General features: G+C 40.1%; 1 protein-coding gene across 1 annotated transcript in view; it reads right to left on the bottom strand.

Moving 5' to 3' along the window:
- Window positions 1-7,704: 7,704 nt before the first annotated feature.
- NOX3 (NADPH oxidase 3) overlaps window positions 7,705-19,534 on the bottom strand; it is a 38,556-nt gene continuing 26,726 nt past the window's right edge. Inside the window, exons 12-14 of the mRNA XM_009710266.1 lie at window positions 13,310-13,456; window positions 9,998-10,122; window positions 7,705-7,831 (exon numbers count right to left, since the gene is read on the bottom strand). Coding sequence (XP_009708568.1) covers window positions 7,705-7,831; window positions 9,998-10,122; window positions 13,310-13,456 — 399 coding nt within the window. The remainder of the gene's footprint in view (window positions 7,832-9,997; window positions 10,123-13,309; window positions 13,457-19,534) is intronic.

Consider the following 19,534-nt stretch of genomic DNA (forward strand, 5'->3'; position numbering starts at 1 on the left):
TAATATAATATATATTGTATTGTATAGACAGATAGAATTGCCTCTGTCCCCAAAAAGGTGTCTCCCCACTTGCAGACTTCATTATTGATGGCTATCTACATGTATAGCAATAAGACAGTCAGCATGTACTAGAGCACTGACTATTTCATTCTAAACAAGTCAGACAATTTGAAGTGAATTAATTTTTTTCCTTCGAAGTTCAGTGTTTGGTATTTGCAATATATCATTCTGCACTGACATTGACTAACTGAGCCAAATTCTGCTGTCCTCATTTTTGGCAAAACTCCAGTTAATTTCGTTGTCTAGCCTCCAAAAGTCTGATTCTGCTGAGCAGATACAGTTTCTTTTGGTTTCACTAAAAGCTCTTTCAGCTCAGCACCTCCCATCATCAGACCATTTTTAAAGTGTCTTCAGACCTCTTTATGAATGCAGAGTGTTACAGAAGGATGATGTACTTGCTCTAATAGACATAGAGTGGCCAGCATTTGTGATTATGCTTGATGTCTCTTACTGTAGATGTATCTTTGTAATGATGACCACAGCTTACATTAAATAATAAAATAGTTGATGTACATTTCTGTCAGAGAAATTGTACTTGGGCCTGTTCGTATTACACAAGATCCAGTTCAGTCAAATCTAGCTGTTCTTCACATGATTTGTATTTGAAGTAACTTCTATGTTGACCAGTATCACAGCATACATTTGTATGTTTGATCCTCAAACCTTTGATATTACATTCAAAGTTGTCCAACTGTGCCTCTTAACTATCTTTCTCTTGCCGGCATGGTAAAGAATCTAAAAAAGAGTGATCTTAAATGGCTAACTCTGCATTGGTATGCATTCTGCGTAGCCCTCTGAATCTCCTTAGCAGCACATAAACTCAGCAAATTGCATGGATATTTTACTAATATTAATGAGCAAATGGTCGGCATTCTTCAATCTAAACATTTTTATCTAAATGTAATGTAATTGTATAGTAATGTATAATTAATGAGTGTGATGTGTTGCAGGTTGATTAGGTGCCTGTGACCTTTTGAATTCAAAGTTTGTCTTTCCTTTTTTTAACCTTGATCAGTTGCTGGAAACATGAGAATAAATACATTGTGCTTGTCACAGTAGGAGGGAATTGTGGACATCGGCTTCTGTGAGATCTAAAGCAGATAGGTTTCTGCAAATTTCCTGGGCGCATCCACAGCACAACTACTGTGCGTTAATTCAACCTTGTGCATGCTTCCTTATCTTTGCTCACAAAGTCTCACTTAGTTCAGTTTTTTGACAGTAGTGATTTCTGTGAGGGGTTTTGCAGCCCTGGACAGCAGCAGGAGGAAAGACGTTGCTTTTGTGCAGAGAAGTCCCGTCTTCAGCAGGGCACAGGCCTTTGCGTGGGACAGGAGATTCAACGTTCAAGGCAATGATGCTGGGAAATGGTCAGCAGTAGGCTGGAGGCCAGGACTTCTGTCTCAGAGGACAGGCTTGTATCTGCTCTCTCGCCTGCTTATTTGCGTGTATTCCGAGAATAAAATATTCAGATCTGCGTATTCATCATTTGCCCAAAATAAAAAAGAGAAAAGCTCTCCCCAAATGCACAGTTTTTGCTTAGTAGAAGCTGTAAGACCACTGAAAACCAGGCCTTTTATTAAAGTGCATAAGTGCAGTCTTATCTGTGTACCTTAAGGTGAGTGTGACTGTAAATTTTCTTTCATATTCAGAATTACTCTACCAGAGAAATGGTCTCTAGACAAGAATCAAGACAGTCAAGTAGTTTAATAGCTGAATAATACAGATCAGCCTTCAGGACCCAACCTTGAGCCTGACATCGGTCTTCTGTGCATGAGCTTCAAAGGAAACCATATTTAGTCCTCTAGGACAGTAAAAAGATTGTTTGAAGTTAGTAAAGCACATGTGTAAGTATCAGCAGGCACAGGGCTTTTATCCTCAATGAATACAAATTTCTTACCATGTTAGAAGTCGTTGTTTAAAAATAATAGTTGCAAATATTTGAAGCGGATAGCCTTTGAAATATGCTGGCTTAAGTGATTCGTTATACTATACAACTTTTGTTTGTTTCTATGTATTCTGAAAGGATATTAATAGATCTTTTAAAGAGTTTAAGCCTTTTCGTCCTTTCTTGCTTTTGAAAGGAGAAAAAGTGTGTTTCCATGTCAACTAACACATTTGTTCACATATATTAAGACCATTGTGTAATTGAGATTTTTTTCACTGTAAGATATGATTTGTTGAAGGTCAAGAAGACTCCTGTTAAATAGACTTAACTGGATAGAGTTTTAAAATGCAAATCATCAGCCACATTTGAACATGTTCAGTAATATGTAGGTAGACATTCCTGGAAAACGATTTTTGTGGCTGCACCTTTAATGAAATGGACACACGATTTTAGTCCATAGAAATGCAGAATTTCTCAGACAATTAAGTGATCACTCACGAGGAGTTGGAGTTGCTGCTGCAGAACAGATAACCTGACTGAGGTGACAAAGCCTCAGCTCAACCAGCTTCCAGCACTAGGAAGGTTTAGGCCAACCAATCCTTAGTAGAGTGTCCTCCACCTTGTAAGTGGTCACCAACGTGACTTCATGCCTGGTATTTGATTGCCTGAGAAGTGTCAGGAGAAGAGAGGAAGGCCTAGGGCCAAGTCACCTCTGCTGCACACAGTACTGCACCTTCCCCTCCATCGCCTGCTGTGCTGCTTTGAGCATCACCGGTTTGCATTGCTCGTGACTTGACTGTGCATGTTTTATTTAAGCTTTTGGTATTCATAGGGCAAGCTGGGTGGAAGCACTGTCACATTTTTTGTTTCCTTTTCTCTGTTCCTCAAGAAATTCAGGTGATTTTCCCTCAAAAAAAAAATCTCTGAAATTGTTGACCAGCTGAGGTTATAAACGTACCATGTCATTTAGTTTATTACTTTTCCGGAGTGGCTGGGCTGCCTTTAAGGCAGTTCTCATAAAAATCTCCTGCTAATCAGGAGTACTCAAACCTGTGAAAAGTTTGTCCTTTTTTTGCAGTTAACAATATTTCCTCTTAACCAGTTAATTATATCTGAAAGCAGGAAAGTCCTTATAATGGTGATGATTTGGTACAGGCACTGTATGATCGGCCTGTTAAGAGTGGCAGTTTCTGTTTCATCTTTCAGTGTAAACTAAGGAGCAAACTTAAATAATTTCTACTACATGCATAACTCGGGAGGAGGGGGAGAGGGGGGAAACCCTGAACATATAAACCCATGTATTTCAATTTACACTTACTCATGAATAAACTTAAATTATCATAACACAACTTCAATCATTATAATACCACTCTTTTTATTGTAAGAGCCAAAGTAATTAATCTGTATATTTACGATCCTTGTCTATGATTAGTTTTCTGTCACAGGATGTGGTGAGTCTGTGCTGTTATGACTATATTTTATTTAATAATATTTTCCTACACAGTGCTGAACACTTCCTACTGAAGAAGCTGAATGGACAAATCCATGAAGATATCTTTCATATTCCCTGACAGTGAATGATGTTTCCATATATAAACATAATAATAGAGTCATTACATATGCACTCACATTATCGTAGCTGCTGTGTGCTCGGTATTACTCAAAACAAGGCAGGAAGCCAAATCTTCCTAGTTCCCATTTTGATTTAAATTGTATTTATAATAAAGGGATTTTCCTTCAACCTAAATGCAGTTTCATCCTAGTCCAACAAACCTCCCCACTTCTTTTTTTTTATTATTATTATTATTTTTCCTTTATTCTAGGTCACTCAGTCCTGATACAAGTGAAATTCTTCTCTGGTGGTGATAACAGGAGTGCTACTCAATGAACTATAACAAGGGCTCTAAATGCATCTCCTGTAGCATACCACAGTGATTTGCAAAAGTGGGAATAAATCAAAGCAGTGAAGAGATGCCGTGTTGAGCCAGAAGCTAAATGTTACATCTTGTTGCATGAGGCTAGGGGGAGAACAGATCCTGTTTTTCTGGCAGCACAATATCTTTGTGCTTGTTACCTCCGATCCAACCCCATTAAAACAATCATTCAGAATCTGCAGGAAATTGTCACCTCTTTCTTTCATGCAATGGCAGCTGGTATTGGTGCCTACACACATTTCTCATTTCCTTCAAGATTTTCTACAGACATAAAAAAAAGAAGCTTAATTTATATTAAAAAATGTGTCAGCTTACCCTGAGGCACAGCACGAGCAGCAGGGAAAAAAATAAAAGATAAATGCCTCTAGGTGAACTGGCAGAGGCTCTAATTCTCCACTCACTCTACTGCTACACAGTATGCACCGCATTAATCATTTCACATAGGCAGGCATTTAAAAAACTTCAACAATTTTAAAACAAAGATGCATTGCCCTAAACTTAATAATAATACAACTGTATCTTGTAGAACAATTTCAGTTCACACATACTGTATCCCCTAATAGAAGAGGTATAAAATAATATTAGTGTCTTCTGTGACATAATTTTTATTATTCAGTTTCTTTTGTCTGTACTGTTATGTCCTCTCTATTGGGCATTTTTGGGTGTGTGTATAAGTATACATATATAATGTTGTCATTTTTCTTGTTCAAGTGTTGACATATACAGGATGTTTTCCACCTCCCATTTTCATTGTGTGGCTGGGTGAATGCTTTATGTGATCCTAGTGAACTCTGTTACGCCTCAGTCCAATGCAAATTTAGTTTTTCTTGTAACTTTCTGTGCTGGGGAATAGGGAAATATTTTTCTCACTTTTCTAGCTTATGTGAATGTTACAACATTGCAATATTTTTCATTTTGTTTCTTCCTCATTCCAGAATTATCCTGTGGTCCACATGCTTAACAGTGCTAAAGTCAGAAAGTTAAGTACAAACAATACTTGAAGGTGGAAGGCAACATCGGGTCTAGAAATGTCACAGCGATATACTCAGACATCAAAGATGAGCAATAAAAAGCTGTGAGGGAAGGACTGCTTTAGGGGACAGGACCTATAGCTATGGCACCTCTAGTGCTAGTGAGAGCTATGAGAAGATGAGTAGAGATTTGGGTCACATGAAGGCCGTTGTTTCATTGCTTTGATGTACAAGGTGCTACAAGGCTGGCTGACCCAACCAGCTGGAGACAGTCCTCTCTTGGAGAAAGTATCAGCGGTTGTACAGTTGGCATGCATAGCTTTACGTTAGTCCCAGCATATTAGAAGACGTGACTCCAGAGAACACTCCATGGGCCCTGGATGGGTTGTTTGAAACACAGTTGTTGGACAACAGCATTTCCAGGAGCTCTGCAGCTGGCCTCAGTTGTATTTCAGGACTCCCAGCAGCTGCCTGAGAAGGTTTGCAGGGGTGAAAAGATGAGTTACTGTTTTGTACCTACCTCTCAGTGTTGTGCGAGTATAGCAGAGAACAGATAACTAGTCTGAGTAACATAGTCGGTCACCTATGAGGAAAGGCTGGATCAGTTATGAGGCAGATTTAAAAATAAGAAATGCAGAGATGAATTAGACTTTGTTAAAAATGCTGAGCAGCGATATATGTATGGGCACATTTTACACCCAGACCTTGTTCTTGGGGCTGTCACCTTGGCATATGACAACATGGCAGGCAAACTCAGTTGCTCCTGCATCGGCAGAGATTACTGAACAACAACCAAACAAAAGGCTTTTCAGTATGATGGGAAACTTGATAGGCATGGATCCTGCAAGTCAACAACTGGTTGTGCAGCTCGTGTTGACAATGGGGATCTGGCTTTTACAACCATGAGACCCGCTCTGAGGATCAAGGACTGTTAGGAAGAGATGGGATCCACTGTAGTGGAGCAAAGGCAGGCCAGCCTGTGACGAGAGCCTTATGCTAGGAATGATGGGGTGGGAGTGGATGATCAACAATCAAGTGAGGAAATCGTGGCCTGGGGCGACATGCAAAGTGAGCAGAATGATGTCAACAGGAGAGATGTTGCAATCAACAAAACAGGGCAGAAGCGGGCCCACCCCAAGGGCATCCACACAAGCAAGCAAGTGCCTAGAGGACAGCTCTAACACCTCTTTCTGGAAAACCCACATGACTGGATGCCTCTCTGAAGTGCCTGTACACTAACACACATGGCATGGGGAGGACACAGGAGGAATTCCATGCTTGGAAGGATCCCATGCAATATGATCCTAGAGAGAGGAGGGGTCCAGGAGAACTGGGTGATTTTCAAGAATCGCCTCCTCCAAGTTCAAAAATGATCTCTCTTGCTGTGGAGTAAGTCAAGGAAAGGTGGTAGGAGACATGCATGGATGAACAAAGCACAAAAGGAGGCGTACAAGAGGTGGAAGAAGGGACAGGTGATGCAGGAGGAATATAGACACTGAGTGTGCAGGGATGGGGTTAGGGAAGCCAAAGCCCATTGGGAGGTGAATCTGGTGAGAGAAGAAAAAGGCTGCTATGCATGCATGAGTAGCAAAAGGAAGACTAGGAAAATGTTGGTCCGCTGCTGAATGGGGTGGGAGACTTTGTGCCCAAGGCCATGGAGAAGGTAGAGGCACTTGGTGCCTTTTTCACTTCAGTCTTTAAAGGTAAGACTGACCTTCAGAGATCTGAAGCTTCTGATGCAAGTGGGAAAATCTGAAGCAATTCAGACTTCAATTCAGTGAAGGAGGATCAGGTTAGGAAGCTTTTAAATAGGTCCATGAGAACTGATGGGATGCACCAAGTGCTGAGGGAGCTGGCCATTCTTCATTATCTTTGAACGGTCATGGCAATGGGAGGAGGTTCCTGAGGAAGCATGCAAATGTTCTCCTGTCTTCACAGAATCAGCTCTGAGCAAGGGGTTTGGAGTAGATGATCTCCAGGGCTGCCTTCCCACCTCAGTCACTCTGTCATATATCTGTGATTCTGTATCTTCTGAAGCCCATTCTTCAGTGCCCAGGAAGCTGTGTGACATTTAAAAAAATCCTGAAACTTTTTTCTACAATTTCTCAGGCAGTTTTCCACAGTTTTCCACAATTTTCTCTGGAGACAGGCTGTCTCAGGAGATCCATTTGCTGACTGCAAAAATTTCTGGAATTTCCTTAAGGTATTAACCCTCAGAACGTGTTAGCTTATGGCATGCACAGCTACCATCACGGAGGAAATGGCAGGTTTAAATGGTGCGTAGTTTGGTAGGGCAAAAGGAATTTGTTGGACAGTGTCTATATAAACAGTATTGCACGAAACAGGTGCAAAAACAGCACGAAAGGTGGTGTGGATGTTGGATGGATCTGTGCGCAGTGGGAGGCTATAAGAAGTGCAAAATCAGAACACCAGGAAGGAAAATGCTTTGAATGTCTGGGCACAATTTAAACAGCAGGAACGTGAGTATGGCCTGCAGTAGTAGTTTGATCACACACAACAGTGAGGTACAGTTCTAAACGTCCATTTTACTCACACCTTTTTCTTCAAAGGTTAGTCGTTTGTGCTTGTTTTCACACAGATATAGATGGATTCATAGCATCGTTAAGTAAGCAATGGAGAATCGGCCCTTCGGCTCTTTGAAGGAAAGGCTAAGGATGGGGTCTAAGTCTTTAGTTGGCATAGGATGGCATTTTTCTACTGAAGTCAATGCGCCTACTTCAATTTACAACTCCTAGTATCTGGCCTGAGTGCTGCAGAATGAGTAAAGGGCAGGAGAAGGTGAGGAAAACACCCACAATTTGGTAATACCTATTTTATAGTTAAGAAGTACAGCCTAGGAACTTTCTTTGTGATAGTGAAACTGAACTCCTCTTGGATCAACTGATGAATATGAGTCGCATGTCTTTTGAAGGCTCTTAGAGAGAGTCTTGGGTCCACAGAAGAATACTCCAATACTGCTGCTGTAATCAGAATAAAACATGAGAGTAGCAGAGTGAATGGATAAACTGTACCTTTTGACTGCCTCCGACTTTGCATCTTTTGACGTGGCTTTTTAAGAAATACATTTAAAAATTTTGTGTTACTTTCACAAAGTATTACAGTATAATTATTTTAATACTTTAGTGTGTATTATGTCTTATTGCATTATTTATTTGGATTGCTATATTAGAGGTCACAAACTGTTTAAATCATAGTTCTTTGGTTTTGATCTGAATAGCTTTTTTAAATCAGATAAGCAAACACACTGCTTGGGTTGAAAATTTTCAATGCTTTTTCTCCAGCTAAGTTGTTTTTCTTTTTCTAAAAAATACACAGAATTTTCAGTTACTTCTGAGTTTTCTTCTTCTCCCCCTCCCTCATTTTAACACTTTTCTGCCTATGGACAATTTTTAAATGACTGATTTGATAACAAAATTTGTCAATAGGTAGTTCTTATAAAATAAGAACATGACCAATGTAATGAACAGTTGTGTTCATAAGGACACAAGTCTGTTACAGGGAGCTGGAAACCTGGTTACTTGCTGCAAAGTGCCTTAAAGGGTTTGCTTCTAAGTACACAGCACATAGTGCTGTAAAACGTTATGTATGTACGCACAGATACACATGCATGCTGTGCTACTGGAGAAAGCTCAATCTACATAAATGCAGTGCAAGTGACAAGTGACAGCATGAGTTTCAAAAAGTTTGCTCCTGTAAGGGAGGGGCTGTAGATACGATTTTGGTGCCTAAGCCATAGAACCCAGAAGTAGTGCCCACTTTGCACTAGGTTGAACCTGGAGTGGTATATTCCTGCTAATCCACTAAAAGACACTGTTGCAGCCAAGGGAAACTCCATGGACCTAGGTGCAGGGATCCAAAATTTAGTGAGTTCGTAAAAGCTAGTTGCTCCACCACACAATAGAAACTCTTGAGTTTCTTTGCCTCTTGAACCTTCTGTAACTCAGAGCAAGAAAAGGTAGGGTATTTTTTTCTCATCAGGAAACCTTATTTCATGCGAGGTTTTCTTTAAAAGGTTCAACATTGACCGTAAACATGGGCATCTAGGTTCAGAAGCAAATGGAGATTTTTCTGGCACTTTTGCACTGGCTTTCTAAGGAACTACCACAAGAGCCAGTATAGAAAGTTAATGTTCATCTCCCCCCCTGAGCATCAGAAAACCAGATTTTTCTCATTTGTACTTAACAAAAGTAACAAAAAGTAATGTGTCAACTATAACTTTAAAAGCTCTGTTTATGCAGTAGAATCCCTATAAAAGGTCTTTCAGAAAGCATATTTTCTACTCTTGGCCTTTTTCTATTTTTAATCTTTCATATTTCCTGATTGTATTTATTTTGACCTCCATCAAGTGGCTTTTCTATTACTGTTATTTTTGCAATTTTATGGTACTCTTGTAGCTTACTGTATTCTCTTTGATCTCCTCCCTTTCAGCTTTTTCTTGGGTCTTTTTCATCTTTTAAAAAAAAGTTTTCTTCTTTTTCTTTTTGTATCTCTGTCTCCCAAGTGCAAGCCTTTATTTTGCATTAGCAGGTAAATGTTTGGAAATCATAAAGAGTCACAAAGATTCTGGAGTTTTCTGCTGCTGAACACAAAATATTTCAAATTCTTGCTTCAAAGGCTTTCAGGAACAAAGAAGCTTTTCTCAGACCACTGGCGAATCCACCAAGTTCAAATGAACTGTCTTTGCCAGCAGAGATGAACTAATAACAGAACAGCATAGTCTTGCAAGAGTAGCCAAATATGTTAGGGGAACAAACATATCCTTGACATCATAAGAAAAAAATCACAGTTTATCTCTTTAATAACCATCTTCAAGGGAAATTAATGCTACTTTGTCCTTTGTGCAGAACAGTAATTGGATTGTGTGTTTCAATTATATCTGGACAAAGGCCAGGATATTGAAATACTTCTAAATATTAGATTTTCTTGTCCAAAAATTAGATTTTATTGGCATTCTCTTTCCGAGATTTCTTCATTAAAAGCTTCATTAAGCATAAATCTTCTTTCCACACAGCAAAAAACCTAAATTATTTTAAAAGGGTCATTTAGAAACGTTTACCCTCCCCTTCTCCCACTGTTTAGGCTGAGAGAAGAGTTACCTAACAAGGTTAGAAGCTGACCTGCCTTACCTAGGATGGTTTTCAGCTAGTTGCTTGAACTCATTGTCCCAGTTTGGCCTTCCATAGGAGGTCTTTTGTCTCAAACCAGTAATTACGTCCATCTTGTCATCATAATGTAGAGCTATGTGAGTAGCCTAAAGGCAAATTTACAAGGTAATAATTTTAGAGTCAACAGCATATACTCCAAGTAAGAGGAGAAAGCAATAATGCTGCTTTGCTGTGAAAGATGGAAGTATTAATGAAGGAAAGGAAACTGTAATTTTAAAAGGGCAGGAGAGGAGAGGAGAGGAGAGGACAGGAGAGGAGAGGACAGGAGAGGAGAGGAGAAGAGACGAAGGGAGAGGAGTACTCAGGAATTCACAATATTACTAGAGCTGTAAAAAGCACTTTCAAAGGCGCCCAAGACTTCAAAGGAGTTCAGTTTCTTGAGATGGAATGTTTGAAATGAATTGGGATTAAATACCTGTCTTTACTGGCCTGGGCCTAAGTGCCTCGGTCACTTTTACAGGCAGGTCTTAGATTCCTAAACCTCTTCTCAGCCTTTGAATACCTCACCCTACACTTCCTTCATTGCAGACCCTGAAGTGACAGTCACCATTTTAAGGCTGAGTTGGAGTTTAGGAAAGGGAGCAAAGGGTACTGTAACAGAGTTTAACAATGAATATTAGCAATTACATGCACCTTAAGTAAGTCCAGAGCATTCTTCTGCTGATGGAAAAGACAGTGCATGTAAAACCCTGAGTGTTTGGGCTCTTCTCCTCGGGCGGAAGCAGGTGCAGAAAGTGGATCAGCTCAGGTGAAGCACTGAATGAAGTGAGCTGCACAGCTCCCTGTGCTAAGAAAACAAATCCTGATTTTAATGGGCATTTACTGTCTCTCAGCTCCTATGCTATGCCCCTTACCATGCTGTCTGAGTACATCCCAGATGCATTTAAAAAACAAACCACCATCTCTCCTAATTGTGCCGATATTGTGTAGGAGTAATACGCTTGCTTTCACTACAGACTATCATCGTTACTCTCACTGTCAAGAAATTATCAGAGGAAAGCTAAGTTAAAAAATGGGCTTTGCATTTAGTTCAGACCCTAGCATGAACTATCATCTCTTGCAGAAGTGGTTGCTGAAATTTAGCTCCTTTTCCTGGGAATATTGTATATTTCTTATGTTAAAGAGTCTTCCATGTTGCTTAACAACTCAATTATTCTGGTCAAGCACAGTTGTCACAGAGGTCATGTTTCTAAAAGGCTCTTCTTGTTAGTTGGGTCAATGTCATGGAGGACTTGGAACAGTCTAAGAACGAACTTGATGTGTTTGGTAGGAGTAGGAGGTGGGGAACTGCAGGATTTTTTAATTGTTTACAGTAAAATTGTGCCACTGAGCAGATGGGCTATTTCTGTTCACATTAAGTGGAATTTTTCCAGGATTTTTGGTGTTAGCCCCTGCTGTAGCTCACAGCACTAAAGTTGCCTAGGAATCTCAGGGGCATTGCAAGGAACAATAGGGTCAAATGTGATTTCTTGTCCAAGCACAGGCAGACATGTGCCGTATCTGTTTGACCATCTGTTGCCAACATGGAATCTACAAAGAGCTTGAAGCATTGAACAAACATTATGTCTAAGGACTGAGGACTAAACACCTGCCAGTGGCGGAGGGTGTGCTAGAAGGTGTAAATTGCCTGTCCTGCTTGGGTTCAGCTTCACCCAACTACTGGTCATCTATATGGTGAGACAGGGAGAGAATGGGGAGAATGTTGGTTTTGTTGTTTGCTAAGGGAGAAGTAAAGCAAAGCATCATCCCACTATTACTTGTACTGAAGCTCGAATTTTGGGGACTGGTGAACTGGAATTTACTAAAGATAAGTAAGATCTATAAGATGAAGGAGCTTTGTGGATGTCTGAAGTAGGTGGAGCTGTTACCCAGCACAGTTTCCTGGGTTTGATTGGAGTAGGAGAAGCAGCCACTGAAAAGCATTCATCTTCTCGCAGTGCCCTTTAGAGGTGGGATGCTGGGGGGCTCAAGGAGTAAGAGCAGTACCACTGTAGGCAGGGAGGCAGCCCAGCTTCAGGGATGCTCCTGTGTCACCTAATCAGCAGCACAGGATAACGAAGCAGTGCTGACAGGAGACTGGACGATGGGATTTGAAGAGAAGAAGGAGGCACTTCAGAAAAGTGCAGGACACATGAGTGAAGAGAGTCAGACATCCCAGCAAGAATAGTTTTCTGGCCTGATGTTTGCCCAAGAGGGAAGTGGGATGATGACAGTTGAGAGATGAGGGCAACTTTGTGTTTTGTTAGGTTCCTCAATAGCTTCTTTCAAAGCAGGTTTTAGGTAATACCCTGTGATATTGCTAATGCAGAGTGGTAGTTGCTATAACTGCCATGTACTTCACGGTGGGGGTAGAATTTTCTGAATGCAGTTTTATGCACATACCTCATTACTTGACAGAAACAGTAAGGAAAGCAGAAAGAAACAATGTTTTTTAGTGGCAGCAGAAGCAGGAAGGGAAAAGCTTTATGAAATCTGTTTTTTTAATCTCTACTAGACAGTCCTTCATTCAACAGAGACAGCAGGAAATAAAACAGTACAGCAAAGACTTTCCTGTGAGAGTTTTTCTGGCAGCTGCCTACCTCTGATTGCAGTGTGATCTGAGTGATCCTTTCAAAAAAAAAAAAAAAAAGACAGAGAAAAAATAAACTCATTTGGGTTTAGGTAAAGGCTAAAGAAGCTGAATAAAATTGACCCAGTCTAAGGAGTAAGTGCCTCAAGGGGGGATGATCCAATGAAATTACGAGATGGCAAATTTGAAGTCAATCAGAGAAAATGTCTTTTCAAACAACGTGAATTAGACCATAGACTTTGTTGCCAAAATGTTGTTAGCGCAGCAGGTTTCAAAAATGCACTGGACATATATGTGAACAGCAGAAATTATAGTAAATAAAAAGAGGAAACAAAATCAACACTTTTTATATGACCCTCCATGTTTCAGTACAAAAATGCCAGAATCTGTTTAAAGACCGTTCCAAAGACGTGGACAAAATGTCCCTTCACAAGCTCCTGAAAGGCTCTCTGCGCTTTTCTGTGAGACACCTGGTAATCAGCACTGCCCAAGACATGATATAGGACTGGAAGGATCACTGGCTTGATTTCTCCGTTCCTGTTTTCCTAAATGTGAGATGGAAACAGATGGCTTGATGTCTTTATATTTACAGTTCTTTGTCTCTCTGCTTCATCCATCATTTATTCAGCTGTTCCTGTTCCATATGTTACCATACTGGAAAAGCAAGGTACATTAACTCAGACTCGTAAGAGTTTCATTATTACCTGACTTTCATCCCAGCCAGTAAGAAATGTATGATAACTGAGAAAATCATTTTTCCCCTTTTCAGCCATTTTTGTTTCCAAATGGAACAGAAGATCAGCAAACCACTCAAATGCTGATGGGTCTCGACAAATCCAGTAAAAATAAACCTGTCAGATAAAAGTAAAGAGATTTAACAAGGAGCAAACTTTCAATAAAACTTCCTAATGCTTGGCTCAACTCATTAACCACATAGTGTGTGACTCTTCACTGTAAATTTAAACATAATTACACATCATTTTGATGATGTAGTTTCTATCTTTTAAAAATTTCATTTTTTTCTTAAACATTGAGTTTAAAAAGTGCTAGTGAAGATAGGCAATGGACATGTTTCCCATCTCCCCCTGCCAGCACATCTGAACATTGACTTATAATACCTAACCCTGCGTTTCTTGCAAATAATTTGATTTTTCTTTGAAATTTTGGATTTATTTTCAGTTATGCTTAAAAGGAAACTTCAGTTTCATTCAGCACTGAAGCAAGGAATTCCTCTTTCTCAAGACCTCATGCCATAGGTTAACAGTTGATGTGGACAAAAGATAAAGTTATGTTCTTCAAGTCAGATACCCTGTATAAAACAGCCTACAGAATGCCCCTACTTCTTTTTTAATGTATTTCTTGTTTAAACTGGAGCATATAATTTCTAGAGAAACATGAAACTGTAATTTTAAAGTTACCAAAGGGGTAAAATGAACCACTATGCCATGATTGGTTTTCTATTGGTTGAAAAACTCTGTGAAAAACTTACACAGCTTTCTCTTCCAGGTTTCTCTAGCTTCATCTTCCATATGCTTGATCTTGTTTTACTTGTCTATTGGATTGGAGAGCTTGTTAGTAACGTTTTGTTCCCCAGGTAGAAATTCGAGTCTGGCATCAAGTCATCCTGTAAACCTCTCTATGGGAAACCAAACATTCCTGGGATCTGTCACTGAGATGCTCATTTTCCATCCTTTAATCATTCCTATGACTTCTGTCTATTCCTCCTCTACTGCAGTCAGTCACAAACAGAGCAGAGAGTTTGTTTAAAAATAAAAAAAAGCTAATTTATTAGGATCTTGGTATAGAGTAATGCTTGCATAGGGAGAAAATCTTTCAAACAAGATGGTTAGTCACTGTCCATACGATGACGAGAGGTTCTGTTTCAAGAATCCTTGCTGTGGCATCTTCAGCTGGATCAAGTGAGACTACATACAAAGCATCTTCTAACTAATTACCTATGTATAAAAGATTGTCCTGTGTGACCGCTTCTGCAGGAGCAGTTTCTGCTGACCATTTGCAAATGTCTTATCTGTGTACAAGTTAACCAATTTTGCACCAGGAACTGCCTGTGGAGTCTCAGGACTAGTGAGATTCCCCTCTCAGGATCTTTGTCAGCACACTGAGACATACCGTTGTCCTAGGCCGAGCAGGAGTTGCCTTAGGGAGTCTTCAGGACAGTCAGAATCTCCCACCTGGAAATCTCCTCCAGCAAGGCTGTGCTGCGAAGGGGACCTGGAGTACAACCCATCCCCTGGTTCCAGCTCAGTCCTGTGTCTCGAGCCGGTCCAGCTGTGTGGATGACTAGACTGGGGGTTCTGCACATCGCAGGGGATGAAGGTCTGAAGTTCCCTGGGTGTCTGCCCAGGCACTACCCTAATACCTGGCTGAACCACAATTATAAGACAAATATGATTGCAATTCTTACAACTCAAAATCTGTAGCTCTTGCCACACAATCCATCATTACATTTGAACAGAGGGTGTGAGACTTTGAATGGGCCTCTGTAGGCAATGTAATTTTGAGTGTAATTATTTATGTAGTGCCTCCAAAGAAATAATTCACAAACATGGAGGAAGCCTGAAAATACAGAATTTCAGATGAAAAAGGAATGGCATGGAGGACAATGTATAAGCTTATAACAAAGGGATGGTTGGAACTTGTTCTATTGTGACTGTGATTTTTATTTTGTTGCAAAATCTCTTAATTTCCTCCAACTCATCTCTCTTTGTGCTCACCAGCCCCTCTGTCTTTTTATTATACCTCAATATCAAAGGTAATCTGGAAGGTCTGTCTCCAAGGCAATCATCGTGGGAGCTCGGATGATTTGGAAATTGTAGCCCTTTTCCATAGGATCAATGAGATAAAGACACATATTAGACACTTCTAAAGTGAAAAATCAGAGAAGAAACCGGAAAGCTATTAAGAAATTTCCCAAAGATTTAATAAAGTAGGTTGTCAGACTTCTGGTAAAGTGGTGGGAGAAAAATGTGGTAACACCATGCTTCACTGGAGAATTGGTAAAAGAGACTAACAGTAATTTGAGATGTTTCCTAGACCTGAGTGTGCTGTAAGGGACCATCTGTGGTTTCTGTAAGAACTATAAATGAAGTACGATCCCAGGAACCAGAGGCATTCAGGGTTAAGTAGGGTATTTTTACAGCCCAAGAATGGGACTGTCTGCAGAACTGTAGTACCAGCTATCTTGACTGTGTGCTTTTCCCCCCTCTGTTTTGATGTTTTGCCTTCAATATAAGCTCCTGGCTTTACAGAGGGGTTGCTGCTGTTTTACGCTGGCATAGGTTATAAGGAAAAAGCAAGCCCACTGACTTTATACCATTTCATTTTTCTGACGAACAGCAGCATTATTTTAAATTACCGAAACTAGGTAAGATTTATAGCCTTAACCTTTACGTAGTTTTTTGTGTCTGAATCCTGAAGTGCCCACTTGTTCCACAGCCTCAGCACCTCAAAAAAATCAGACCACTGAGTGCTGTCAGTCTGTATCACACTGTGGCTGTTGATTTGTAATGAGAAATTTCTTCCGCCAGCCTCTACTTGATCGTCTTATTTCTCAAGTTCATTTTATGGAAATGTATCTTTAGTGGACATGGAGAGGAGCCATGTGCTTCTAAAAGAATAAGGAATTGTGCATGGGGGCAGAACTGGGAGCCGAGCACATTCAAGGAAGGAGGAAGAAAAGCTAGCTGATAAGTTGAGACGATGTGGTCTTTGAAGCAGGGGACTGGTTTCCAGAAGATCAGGCTGTGGAGCTTGAAGGAGTGCTTTTAGCTGGTTGCAGACCTAGCTGTCACAGTAACAGCCAGTGCAACCAAATTAGGTCAAGCTGCCTCCAGCACAGTCCTCTTGAGAAAGGATGTAGCTTTCTGAAACCACAGAAATTCCATAAACTCATCCCTGGTGAGGTTCCGCTGAAGCAGTACCCATTGCACTGCCTCTAATTTTCACGTTAGAGTTGGAGAGCATTTGGTAATGAAGAAAGACTGTCTTCATAAGAAGTATTTTTGGCCATGATTATAATCTTAGAAAGAAAAGAGCTAGTGAAGAAAGATGGCCTACGGGTAAAAGGTCTCTATCTCCCTTAGATCAAAGAGGACTTCTAGTATAACATGTTAAAATAAATGGTGTTTACAAAGAAGTCTTCCTTTACACTGACTGCCCATAGCATAGCACAACATATTACATGTATAATTAAAATACAATAAATGCACAATAAAATTAATCTTTATTAAAATTGTAGAATAAAGCCAGCATCAGTGCATTTCTATAATTAAACAACTATTCTGAATCCTATATTTTTTTCTTATAAGCCTTGTACTATTAAGTGACTGCAATTATATAGGATCCTTAAAAATCTGGTTTAGATTTATGTTTCATTAGTCTCCACCCACCCTACCCCCATCGACTACGTTCATCAGCTTGATGGCTTACCCAAGTAAACTGTCTTAAATTTTCCAAGTGCTCTTTTTGCAAATTGAGTTAGATGCAGTATTGCTATTAATCAGATCTGTAATGCAGGGTTTTGAGTAGTCGCTTATATCTGTAATACTCTGCTCCCTTGCAATGCATGCATATTTATCATTCAGTTTCTCACATCCTGAATTTTGTACGACAGGCAAAAGCAAGAGCTCCGATACCTCTTTGCTGTAAGGTGAAACAACATACTTTGTAAATCAGCTTCCATCATGTGGAAAGTCATTAATAATTATTTGTTGATGACCATTCGTCTGTTTCTCCCTGCTCCCTAAAGACAGAGGTGGAGCTGCAGCTTTGGGCAAAGCCAGCTTTTCACCAAAGGGGTGTAAAAGATGATCAAGCAGAGGATGCTCAGGGAGGCACCTTCATCCCTGACTCTTGCTGCACCCTCTTAGACATGACGAGTCCCTGCAAAACCCTCTGACACCTGCATCTGGGCACCTCCCTGCAAAACCCCACTCCTTTCTGCTCCATCCATGGGCTGTAGAGTACCAAAAAAGATCAGAGATCTTCCTCAGCCTAATTAATTGATCCAGTGGGCCACTACAGGTATGGTGCAGCAGGAGACAGGGGTTTGGCAGCCTGCATGATGGACTGACTTAGAGCTAGGGTGGCAGCAAGCAGCCTTTAAATGCAGGACCAAGGCTCAAATTCATACCACTAAATTTGAAGCAAGAGGCCTAAACTGTTCTGAAACACAGCTCAGAAAGATGGTTACGTTTGACAGCAAAAAAAGCCCAGGTTTTTAGGTCTTTGGGAGAAGATGTTTTGCAGCGAAGGCTGTGGGCTGGGGCAGAGCTCAAAGCAGAAGGTGACCTCAGGCAGGGACGGTCGGTCTCAAAGGAAATGGAAGAGGATGTTTCTGTTTTCCTCACTGTAGCTGAACTTACTGCCACAACTTGCTGTGGCTGTCAAAGGTCTACATGGGTTCAAAAAGCAATTAGACAAATTCATGGCAGAAAAATCTACTACAGAGATGCAGCTCTTGTATCAAGACATTCCTGAACTGCAAGTTGCTCAACGGCGAGAAGGTGTCCACTAAAGACATATCCACCGTATGGTTTCCTGGTCTGTATGCTTTTCCCTAGGTGTTCATGAACATCCACTGTTGGAGAGAGGATATTGGGCTGGATGGGTCTTTGGTGACACTCAGTAGGACCTTTCTTATGTCCTCATGTAGGGTAAAAGAGAAAGTGGATGTTTGCTAATATTATCATCTGATGGATCGGTACCATTTTATCAATTTCAGCAGCAATTGATCTGAAAAATGAGACCACTAATGTGAAAAAAAGATCATTTTATGCATAACTAAAGCCAGTAGAAACTTTCGAGCCATGACTAGTAGTAGTACCCTTCCTCATTGCAAAAAATGATAGGGAAATGAAGACTCTAAGGCTATTTAATTGTGAAGAATCAATTAGATAAATGTGTACTCCTTTTGATTTGCTGGGCTTTTTAAATTATACAGCCGCAGACATTATGGAAGCTATGAGTATTTATATCTCAACCGTACGTGGGCAACACTAAGAAATATTAGTTCAATAAGCGTAATGATAGCTGTACTCAAATCAAAACGAAGTTGTTAAAAAAAGAAAAACCTCTTATTTATTTCCTTAATAGACATTTCTATGGTACTCATCATGGCAGAGAGAGAGTGCTGAATAGTTTGAGGAAGATTAAATTATTTGTAATTATACCACAAGTGGAAGCTTTTAACCAATGAAAAAAAAATGTGGAGCTACCCTGAGATTAATCGTTCTCCCTAAGATGACTGCTGAATTTTTTAAGTAATGCTCTGAACTTCCCCAGCACCTTTTATCGAGGCTTTCAAAGTATTTTACAAACACCAATGAAGTTTAGCCTCATAACACCTGTGAAAAATAAGCATCACTGTTCCCACTGCACCAGTAAGGAAGCCAAGATGTAGAGAAAGAACATATAGAAATCATGATACTTGTGTATTTCACAGGAATTCAGAAAAACTGAACTCTATAGCAGAAAACCGTGGCAGAAGGCACCATGCATCTTTGCAGGCACACTTACCCAAGATTCAGCCTAAGCTATGGATGAAACCTGTGGGGTATACTATACTCTCAATGCATAGTTAAATTCTATTCTTTTCCCCTTAAGATAACAACAATGACAATAACAACAATTTTACTTGTATACATATAGAATATACATAGTATACATATATAACATGTATATGCATATATGTAGCTTTCCTTCCAGTGGAAAAGATCATTCTGGTACAATGGTAGTGTTTGCAAATACACTTCTTTTCACATCTAGCACATATTTTCATTTTTATTTCCCTCCCTTCTCAGTGCTTTTTCTGCCTCAAAGATCCCCCCTGGCAATTTGAACCTGTCCTCAACTCCTCAGTTACTAAAATGCCAGATGCTTTTTCAGTGGCAGCTTGTCATTAAGATGCC

Source organism: Cariama cristata, unplaced genomic scaffold (genome assembly GCF_000690535.1).
Source record: "Cariama cristata isolate BGI_N322 unplaced genomic scaffold, ASM69053v1 scaffold10141, whole genome shotgun sequence".
Classification (NCBI taxonomy): Eukaryota; Metazoa; Chordata; class Aves; order Cariamiformes; family Cariamidae; genus Cariama; species Cariama cristata.